General features: G+C 31.5%; 1 protein-coding gene across 1 annotated transcript in view; it reads left to right on the top strand.

Annotated features, from left to right (window-relative positions):
* LOC143246366 (uncharacterized) overlaps positions 1 to 12,111 on the top strand; it is a 64,161-nt gene that overhangs the window by 29,444 nt on the left and 22,606 nt on the right. Inside the window, exon 6 of the mRNA XM_076492946.1 lies at positions 10,576 to 10,716. Within this exon, the coding sequence (XP_076349061.1) occupies positions 10,576 to 10,716 (141 nt within the window). The remainder of the gene's footprint in view (positions 1 to 10,575; positions 10,717 to 12,111) is intronic.

Genomic DNA, 12,111 nt, shown 5'->3' on the forward strand with positions numbered 1-12,111 from the left:
CTACACTGCGTGATCATGTAAGTAAAGGAGAGCAGAATGTGTCAAAGCGCACCTGACCTTCCATGGTACATATGATTACCCGAATCCCGAGAGAGAGAGATTTTATACACTTTGCCTACTTTTCCGATGGATCATTTAAATTTGATTTGTTTTGAATTTCGCGCAAAGCTACACGAGAGTTATCTGCGCTAGCCGTCCCTAATTTAGCAGTGTAAGACTAGAGGGAAGACAGCTAGTCATCACTACCCACCGCCAATTCTTGGGCTACTCTTTTACTGACGAATAGTGGGATTGACCGACCATCATATTATAACGCTCCCACGGCTGAAAGGGCGAGAATGTTTGGTGCGACGGGGATTCGAACCCGCGATCCTCAGATTACGAGTCAAGTGCCTTAACCGCCTGGCCATGCCGGGACAGATCGTTTAAAGCAACTTAGAAAGAATTAGGAGGTAAAATGAAAGAATGAAAGACGAGAGGTTTCAGTTGGAAGTGGAACAAAAAATGATTAAGAATGCGTTATAAAGAATTATATTTTGTTTGAATGGAACGCAATAAAAGGATATGAAAATGTGGACTGTTTAAAAGTGAGTTAGAAAGTTTGAAGGGTAAAATATATAGAATAAAGCAGATGGTGGAAAAATATGTGGAGAAAAGAAATAAAATTAGGATAGACCAAAGACCAGAAAATAAGTGCATATTTTGGAGATGTGGAACCTAATTAACAGAGCAATTGAACGGATGTGTTGAACTGAGAAGAGAAATGTTCTGAAAAAATTGTAGAAAATACGAGAAAAGTGGTTATTGTATAGAAATAAGAGAGGAGAAGAAAACACATTGTTTATAAGCGAATAAAAGAAGAAAGAGAGTGAATACAAATGGCTTAGATATACGAAATAAACTAGAAGGTAAATCAGTATGGCGAATATCCCCGACACTCAGTATGGCATAGGAAAATGTGACCTATGTCCGCCTTTACCAACGAAAACAAACCATTTCTCGCAGGACAATGTGTAATTATATTCTATATCTGCTCACAAAATTTCATAAAACTTCAGTCAGTTTTGACTGAGTTATATATAAAAATAGTATGAAAAATCGGTCCTCATGTTTACACATGATTTTGTGACATTAGCTTTTGAACTTGATCATCCAAAAACTAAACGTTTTTACGTTTAGTCATTGACCAAGTGTATATCAACTTCCGTCAAAATCCATTCTGTTCGTTTTGACAAACCTTGCTGACAAAAACACACAGAAGGTTGAACACATGGCTACCGATGTTAGCGTAGGTAATGAGAAGGAAAAAATCCAAATTTGGTAGAGTGGAAATTTGTGAAGAAACAACAATATACAGTACAAAAATAACATAATACATAAATTTATGCTAAAATTGTATTTATAATTCAACCTTAATTTTCACTTATATATTTATTTATTTGCCGATGGAGTTTGTTTTGTAGTTAAGCACATGCTATGTCCACTTCGGGTATCGAAATTAGGTTTCTCGGGTTATAAGTCCGCAGACATTCCGCTGTGCCATTGAAAGTGCTTACCAATGCACCATGAGCATTTCGGAAATTTGGAAAATTATTAATTATTAAATTTATTAACATTCTAGTGTCATACAAGATACATTGTTACTGATAAAGCTGAGACTAATAACAAAATAAAAGTTAACTTTTAAGAACATGCTTACTGTTCTAACAGTGTGTATTAAGTATCGTATTTCCAAGAACTTTATGACGGAATCGCTGGGTAATAAAGAAAACGTGAAAATCGCTCTTACATACAAATTTTCAATTTGAATAATACTAAAATCGCACATTTTGAAATAACATTTAACACCAAGTATTTAAACTAATACACCGCTGAAATACTCTGCAAAAATTTATTACGAAAGTTAATGAAATTTCTTTGATAAAAATCTTCCTCGTTTTGTTTTAGTTTGTAAAATTTTAAAATAAATTAATATTATGCAAAGACAATAGATAGAAAATAAGCAAAGATATTTGTTGTTTAAAAACGTTCTATTCCGTAAAAAAATCTGTTCAATACTTTAGGTAACTTATTTTGCTCTGGAACCGACCATACAAAAAAATTAAAATAAAAAACGTGTAGTAACTTGATTACTCTTAACTTTTCAATGTTACAGCTCTAGTGTCTTTCATTTTTTGCTTGAACAATTCATAAAAAGAAATAACTAAGTTGGTGCCTTGTGATACAATTTATTTAACAACCTCAATGTATTGTTTATATATATAAAACCCACTCCTTAGGATTGTAATATATAACAAACATCCTGTATGATGATATCTTCCCCGGATCACTGTGTTAGGTCTTCTCCAGATCATTGTGTTTTGTTGCATTGCAGAAATTTGCGTTGGAAGCGTAGCTCTGTTAGAAGTTTTGTTTACACTGTCTGAAATACTAATGGAATAAAACCTTTTCCCGTGTAAGAACTACGAACATATAAGTAAACATTGCTTTTAATCGCTGTATATTATGTGGTGCTATTTGAAGCAAAAACAAGAACGTTACATTAAACTCAAGAAGTCACAGGGTTTCTAGAAATATTAACCATTCAGCTACGAAATGAATATCATGAAATTATTGCGCATTTCGTGATGCAGTTATAAAAAAAACACATTTCAAAATCTAGTTATAAGTGAAAATATAATTCACGACATTATCAACACATGAATTTTCTTTTAAGACATTTTGTAAATCAACTGTTTAAATTCAGTGAGATAGTGTGTACACGGACGAATTATATGTTTCTAAACTACATTTCACTGAATATTGTTTTTGTTAGGATGTGCAAAAACTCATAAAGCAGAGAAATATAAGTCATAAAACTAGCATTTGTCTGTCTGTTCTCTCTTCTTAGGAGTAAAAACAGTACAACTTAGTAGTGTTATCTCTAAAAAATATGTTGAAACTTAAATTTTAAAACTAGTTTTGACTGCACTTCTAACATAAATCGATTTATTATCGTCATGTAATACAACGTTTAATCCAAACATTTGTAAGATAATTTGTTCGATTTATTATCGTCATGTAATACAACGTTTAATCCAAACATTTGTAAGATATTTTGTTATAGAAGACTACATACAAATTTGGCACACTTTACACAAATGCACCTATAACTTTTACGTATGTATGAATGTAAATATTTTCAAACTTAAGTGAATGAAATATGATATTAGGCGTTGTTATTTTAGATTAATAATATTTTTTATAAGAAGCGGTCACGTCGTTTTTATACATATTTCAAGGAATGTATAAGAAACCAAAAGTAAAATCGTAATTTTGAGGACACTTGCAACGCTGTTAATTCTACTTCCATTCACAGCAACGCTTTCGAAGATATATCTTCATTGTTCAACCTTGAAGAAGGAAGAACAGTTTTCAAAAACCGTTCTAATTTAAGAGTTTTTATTTTATAGTTCATCTAATTGTTACCATGGGCATTCTCTTAACGTTACATAGTAGTTATATATTTGGGATTTATTTATTATCTAACCAGAAGATATATAATAGTGTACTATTGTTTCTTGATACGTTTTCGCTAAAGGATACCTTCGGTTCAGGTTTTTTTATATATATATATATATATACATACATACATGTTTGTGTCAGAAACAGACGATCAACAAATAAAATATACTTTGCGTCTGATAGACTAGCGGTCATCGTTTTCGTTCTTTTTTGCAAACTTTTAGTTTATTATTAACGATATATGTTATATCCATTATCGGAACACTATAAATTATCCAGTGTTATAATTTCTCTCACTGTCCGACTGGTGACTGCGAACAATTTGTTCAAGTTGTGATAAAGTTTCGTGCAGTTATTCTTTCCTCCTATATATTAGTCACAAATCTATATAAACTAAATCAGAAGAAACTAAATTGTCAACAATATTTCTTAAAGAAGTTTCAATCTTTATTTAATTTTCGTTGGAAATAATGTTGAATATTAAGTTAATTTTAATTGTAATGTTGACGTAGACGTTTATTCTGTTATCTATATTTTGGCAAAGATTTATTTGAATCTTTTACTTTTTCTGTTTGTTTATGAATTTCGCGCAAAGCTACTCGAAGGCTATCTGCGCTAGCCATCAACTCTTGGGCTATTCTTTATTTAACAACGAATAGTGGGATTGACCGTTACATTATAATGCACCCACGACTAAAAGGGCAAGCATATTTCGTACGACAGGGATTCGAACTCGCAACCCTCAGATTAGGAGTCGAACGCCATAACCCACCTGACCATGTCGGTCTTACTTTTTTGTAAAATTAATAAATATAACAGATATCATAGAATAAACCTTAATGAAAAAATCATGCTATTCTGGGAAATGAAAAAGCTACTCACTTAAATTTCTAGTTCATTAATGTTAGATATAAGGGGAAAATCCTAATGTTATTTTTAAATACATTACAGAGCAAAAAAAGGCGACAGAGTCCTATATAAATTGTTCAATCCAACTGTACTTTAATTTTCGAACATTATAAAACACCCATAGTACTGAAGTATTGCGTGCAATTGGTTTAAAAAGCATCTAGGAAAATACCAAATTGTCTTACGAGAATTCGTTTTAACCTTTACTTTCAAACACTAAGGTACTCTCACCTTAAACTTTATATTGCCAGAAAATTTTACAATACTACAATACTATTTAACTGGAGAGAGGCAAAAGAATATGTATTCATATTTTCACTGAAAAAACAAAGAATGACTTCATCATCAGGGACACTGCCAAAAAACTAAGTTTCTCAAATTTAAATGTTGATATAAGAATATATTACCACTAAATCATAAAGAAATATTACAAATAATTTGATTTTTAGAAAAATTAAAAATAAGTAATGCACACTGATGTTGCTACTTTAAAAAATAAATAATGAAATAATATTGATAGAACACTGATTATACACATAAAAAAACTATAGAGTAGTTAGTGCGTTTTAATTCGAACCTAATAATACGTTGTAGACTACAATTAAATACTAGAATGATTTTTTTTTTCATTTCGATGTCCATGGTTGGCAGAACACAGATAGTTCGTTGTGTAGCTTTGTGCTGACTTGAAACAAACAAACACACAAATACCAATTCCAATTGATTAAAAATTAAACTGCGGTTAAACCTTTCGACTTTAAGGACTAATAATACATAATAAATAAATTGAAATTCCAACGAATCATTCCTGGTACGATCTGTGAAAAATTTCTGTTGTATTAAGCTTGCATACATTGTAAAAGAAAACTTACGGCTCATAGGAATTGTTGTGTATCTTAAGGATTTATTTAATGTGTAACAAATGTGCGGTAAATTATTACAGAATATATGATCAGGTTGTTATTCATCGTACAATAACACTGTAGGTTGGGGATTTATTTTCGGCTATTGTAAGAACCAGGATATTATTTGTCATATGAAGCTACATATGACTGGTGAACAATAAGTTGTGTAAGTTTCTTACTACAACAAACTCTAATATATTCTATTTAGTATTTTTTTCTGTTATCCTTATTGTAGTATTTTAAGTGACTTCAGATTTTTCTCTACATTAATCAGAAACTGTTCAAGTTTATATGTACGAAAAATATACATGCAAAAGTTTGTCTTTTAACTCTATGCACACTAGTATGTAATCTATATAACTGAAAGACTAAGGTGCGATTGAACCATTTTAAGCTTCCTTAAAGTATGCAAAACTGGAATTAGAACTAGAGAAGGAGGTGCAATGTTACAATATGCATAAAGGAGGGAAGCATCTAAATGATTCTCTGCAATGGGAAGGGAAGTTACTTAGGAAATGAATCTGTTATTCTTTATAGCCTCATCTCAGACAAGAGTGTTTATGTGTTACGATTCTATGTGCAAAATCTTTTTTTATTATAGAATACAGATGCTATCGCCGTATTGAATTTTAATGTTTGTCTCTGATACTTATATTTTGAAAGCGTCGTTAAATTTGGTCTCTTTTATTATACAAGTCGATAGATTTGTCAGTTTTCACCATACAAATCAGCTCGAAGTGCCTTTTGTACTTTATGTGTTTGATTGGTATCACATGTTGCAAAATAGGTTTAACCTCACAGTCATCCTGCACGGCTACCAGATTCATTCAGAACTCTACAGACCTAATTACATACTTGAGTAGCCTCTTAAACGTTTTAATTATTTATATACATGGAACTGTTTCTACTTTTTAATAACTTTGCATTGAATATTAAAACATCACAAACAAAACGTTTAGATCACGAAGCATGAGTTTTTCATTCTAATTCCATATTAGATTCCTTAACCTAAATAAATAAAGTCGTTGGGTTGCAAAGTATTTCAAATAGAACTAAAAATCAATTTAACATTTTGTTTAAAAATGATTTCTGCGTCAAACATTTTAGTTTTATGATATTTTATAGGCAAGTTTTAAATTATAAAACACATTTAAAGATAGAGAAGTAGCGCAAGATTACATACGTATATATAAGCAAAACAAACGAGTGTTAGTTTGAAATTCCAACACTGAATCGTATACTACAAAATCAATTATTTCTTTCTTTAGAGATGTCTTTGTTAAAAATCAACAACGTAGAAATTATGTCCCCCAAAAATCTGTCGATTAAAAACAAGCTTAAAAATTCACGAGTTTATGACGTCAGCGTAATATTTCGTTTCTAGCGTCACAAAACAGTGTGTGCTTACAAACTACTTGTATGCTGCTAATAAATGCTCTTACAAAACTGTTTTTTTAGGAGATGGAATTTTTTGAATTTAGGTTTGTAAAAAACATTGAATATATAACGTTGCAATATGGATCAAATTGAAACATCTTTTTCTGAACTTTGCTCTTTATTTAGGATGATTTTTTCCTACTTTTTGCTGCTAAAAAGCAGAAATATAATTTACACAACGAATATTAAGAAAATTTGAGACTGTCCTAAAGCATGACGTGTGTGTGTTTTGTTATTGGAAACCACATCAGGCTATCTGAAAATGTAAATATTGAGTGTTAAATGTTATAATTTATTTCGAACGAGCCTCCAATTTATTATGTTACGTATTACAATTTCATATAGCCTGAAACTGAGTTCAAGTGTAATTTAAATTTAGAAGTTGAATTTAACGTAGAGTTATATTACATATGCGATGTTTTCCAGCAAGATTGATACACACACTTTACTTTCTTAATACAAATATGTTTTAATATACATACAATAATACAATTCATAATAACGGTTATTAGAAAATAATGAATTATATACAAAAGTTTTACAAACTTACAAACATTACTGAGTCTTCTGTCTCGTATGTAACTGAATATTTTATCAACGTTTCACAGTGAGTGAATTAATTCTGAGTTAATATAGGTACATTTCATTTAATAACGGGGAGTTAGTTAGCTTTTCAATGATTATACGTGAGTTTTTCACAGCTGAAGTTGTACATTGTCTTCGTAGAAATACTAACGGTTTGTAATGTTCGAAATCTTCTATAAAAGTTTCTGATCAAATATCTGTAGTTTCCAGATTAATAAGCGTTAATCACAGTTATAGTTTCCGAGCTTTATAGTTTATCAACTGTAGAAAACAAACAATATATACTGTCTCTCGGCGCGTCAATTTATAAAATTTAGGCGAGGTTCTAGAAATTTCAGTTGGCCCAACAATACTGAGGACACGTTAATGCTTTCGTAAAACATATATTGTTGATTTTTTGTTCGAAAATCTTCTACAAATTTAGTAAATTGGCATGAATTTCGCAAAACAGATTTAAAAATATAGCTTACACGCATTTATAAATATATATTTAACTGAAATAAACATCGATATTACAATAAATATATATTAGTAAATCCGTCACATGAGACAGTCTTGAAGCATTGGTAACTGATGTTGAAATGTCTTTTTTTTTCTAAACATTGATATTAGTGAAAAATATTTTTTTTTTTTACTTTCTGGTGTTAAAAACAGAAATATAAAATATACAACGAATATTATGAAAATGTAAATATTCAGACTGCCCTGAAACATGACAGATGATGTCACACATACACACACATACTTTTACTGTCATTTAAAGTTCCCTTCTACTTTAAGAGTGTAAATCAGCTGTAATATTGATATTACTAACTTGTACAATATTTCAATCTTAAAAGCTCATTTGCTCAGAATTTATTTGAGAAGTTCGTGCTTACAAAACAAAGTACTCATTTTTTTATTCACCTAAATGAATGTATACATACTTTAACAGTACTATATCAACATCCATATACGTCTATAGAATTTATCAATATGTTTAAGAAAGAAACAACGAAAAATATTAAATATAAAAACTGAGTTCTAGTTGACGAAAAAAATGGAAGAGAGAAAATAGAGCAATGTTCAATAGAAAACAGCCTTTTGAGAAAAGCTTCAAACATGGAAAAAGTGTGGATGAAAAATAAAAAAGAGGAATATCGATTAAGTAAAAAAAACAGCTTCAAATACACGTATTTGTGATAAAAATTCACGAACATAATGACATCTTAAAAAGGCTAAACTGAAGTTTAGCTGACTAACTTAAATAGTAAGTAATCGCGTAAAAAATTTAAAGTTTATTTAATAATTTGAGAAGTTATATTATTGTGTCTGTCTGAGACTAACGACCTTAATTTATCTATTGACGAGTTCAGAAATCGTAAGCGTAAAATATTATTGTTTAAACAAATACAAATTTATCACAAATAAGACAATATACAATATTTAATGCTACTTCTACTGTACAATTACGATGTTACGAAAGCACGTAAGTTCAAGATGTCTTGATAAAAATGCATAAAATCTCTATAGCACGAGCTCTTTTGAAAGGTCCATTTTTCGAAAGCGCTCGGGCTATAGGGTTTTTATTCATTCCTGCAGTTCAATTGTTGCTTCAAAAACAGTGTCATGAAAAAGACATTATTCAAATAATTGGATACACCAAGATAGCAAGTTTAAGGGTGATTAGAATGATCTCAATATTCATGATATTTAGTGCTCAAGATGTTACTCATAGAATTATAACAGAAACAGGGGCGTATTGGATGATGTGTTTGCCTAATGTTGTATTACATGTATAACGTTTTTACAACTGAATCTCTCAAAGTTACTTGTACTTCACTAGTAAAATGTGTGTTAAAACGTACTTTGTAAGTAGTAGTAAAAATCTTTACATATGAGTGAGCTGAGCTTCTTCTACAATAGATGTCTGTAATTTACTGGCGATACATTCGACGTAAATGAACAGTTTTATATTATTTTAAAACAAGTTAAGCGTACGTACTAAAATTATGTGGACTGTGTATATCACAGATGTGTCTTAAATGATATATAGTTCTATTCTTATTGTCAAAATTCCATTCAGGTTAATTCAGTTGCTTTAAAATTCAGCTGACATGCCGAATTATGTTTCTATGTTGTCATTAGCATCGTTGTATGATTCACTTACACTAGTTTGTGCGTTACTGCAGTTATATATCTAACTTTTGAATCTCGCCTGCTTTTACTTATTTAGGCCTACTTTCAAATACTCGTATTTTTTGTCAGAGTCCACACAGGCAGGTTCAGTTGCTTTAGAACACCCTTTGACGAAGCGAATTATTTTCCTAAAATGTCAGAAGACTGTTAATCTCACTTTAACATATCGACATATTCACTCCTACGTCGGTTAACTTTACGTTTTCGAACTTTTTTCTGACCAAAACTCTATTTCACTCACCTTTACTTTTGGCTCTCTTTGTGCTCTCTGGTCGCTGCTATTTATGTTTCTCACTGAGGCATTCTACAAATCTCCTTGGCCTTGATATCACTAACAATCGACAGCTTTTTTTTTATATAAAAATAAACAATCGCAAAACATTAACTCATAAAATAAATAAATTAATAATACCTACACTAAACAATCTTGTATATAAAAAAGTTTAAAAAGTAAGAATGTCTTACTAATAATCTTTTGTATTGGTTTCTTTATCTACTTTTGATTTTTTTAGGTTGGTTCGAATATAACATTTTAAACGTTTCATGTAATGAAATACTTTGTTTGTTTTCATATACATAAACGCATGCTCATACTCTCATAAATGAATTGGGTTTACACTTCTTTGTTGAATATCCAACTAACATCTTATATATTCTGTTTGTCTAGAATGAAGAAATTAATTTTTCTATTACCTCATAGCTCAAGGGATCAAGAACGTAATACAAATACATATTGTATGATAAAATGGGTTTCATACGAGCTTTAAGTTCCTGAATACCTGTTAACCATTACATATTTAGTCAGCTATGTATGCTATTCTACTTAAATGCGTTTTGCACAAGCATGTTGCAGGAAAATTCTATCGAGAAATTTTATTTTTTATAGCATTCCAAAAACTTATGTACTTGAGATTGATCTCACCAGTCATCGAAACGTTGTATTGTTCAAAAAATATTCTCCCTTACTGAAAATAAGGTAACTTGTAATAAAATAATGCATATAATCAGTAAGTAAACACAAAAAGAAACCATTAATATTTATCTTTTCACTTGACAGACTCTGGTGGTCAATTTGAGTCCCAAACTAAGAGAGGCTGTACTAAACGTGTGTGCTGAGACAGTTGCAGACTTCCAGTCTGATGGAACATGCCACAGTTTCCAGGAAAAACCAACAGAGGAGCTCATAATGCATGTAAAGGTGGGTCGTTGTTATCAACAGAATACTACAGTGAGGGCGGAGTCACGGCTGTACTATATCAGTTACGATTGGCCAATATATATATGCACATAAAACACTGATACATTTTAACATAAGTTTATCACATTAGTGATTCTTTTTACTGTGAACCATAAAACATACAGTCTAATTATATTTAACCACAGGTAAATGTTTTAGACGTCCTATCATCGAAATATCAGATATTTATCCAGAAACTATTGATTTACTTAACATCTATTTATCTTTGTTTTATTTTCTTCTGTCGATGTGTCACAAAATATGCAGTTTAACTGTATCTATCCACAGGTAATTTTTTCTGAAGTGTTCTTTTCTCGAAATATTATAAATATACATATTTTACTAGCATACAAACGTCTGACACGCCCAGGCGGTTAAGGCACTCGACTCGTAATCCGAAGGACGCGGGTTCGAATCCCTTTCACATCAAACACGCTCACCCTTTCAGCCGTGGTGTCGTTATAATATGGCGGTCAATCAAACGTTTCCTTGGTAAAAGAGTAGCCCAGGAGTTGGCGGCGAGTGGTGATGATTAGCTGTCTTCTCTCTAGTTTTACACTGCTAAATTAGTGACGGCTAGCGCAGATAGTCCTGATGTAGCTTTGCGCGAAATTCAAAACAAACCAAACCTATTCTATTCAAATATTATGTCAAAGACACATACAAAAGTTATTAAAAAACACGAAATAAATCAATGAAGAGGTCACGGGTCAGAAGCTTCTTCTTTAATTTGCAATTATTTTAAGAAATAATGGGCACTTATTTTTCATTCTTTGTTCCTCTCCCTCAACAACGCCCTATACGTGCTACTGTTAATACTAAGTGTTGATATGATTCAACTAAATGTAGTTGATTCCACACTCTTCTTAACCTCTTAGCCTGGCATGGCCAGGTGGTTGGGGCGTTTGACTCGCAATCTTAAGGTCGCGGATTCGAATCCTTGTTCCACCAAAAATGATCGCCCCTTTCAGTTCTGAGGACGTTATAATGTACGATTAATCCCACTATTCGTTAGTAGGAGAGTCGCCCAAGAGTTGGCTGTAGGTGGTGATGCCTAGCTGCCTTCACTCTAGTCTTTCACTGTTAGGTTAAGGACAGCTAGCGCAGATAGCCCTCGTGGAGCTTTGCGCAAAATTCAAAACAACCCAAAAACTTAATATCTGAATAAGCAACGTTCGGTTTGTAACTGCCTGTCAAAACGTTTAACAGTGTCGGGCATGGCTTAAAAATTAGTTTGTCGGAATGGGGCTTTCCAGAGATAAAAAAATCGGTTCGTACGTTCGGTATGAGAGTGACAGTCATATTCCACTATGTGATTAGAGTAGCCCGTTAGTTGACAGTGAGTGACTAGCTAAA

This window comes from Tachypleus tridentatus, chromosome 3 (genome assembly GCF_004210375.1).
Source record: "Tachypleus tridentatus isolate NWPU-2018 chromosome 3, ASM421037v1, whole genome shotgun sequence".
In the NCBI taxonomy this organism is placed as follows: Eukaryota; Metazoa; Arthropoda; class Merostomata; order Xiphosura; family Limulidae; genus Tachypleus; species Tachypleus tridentatus.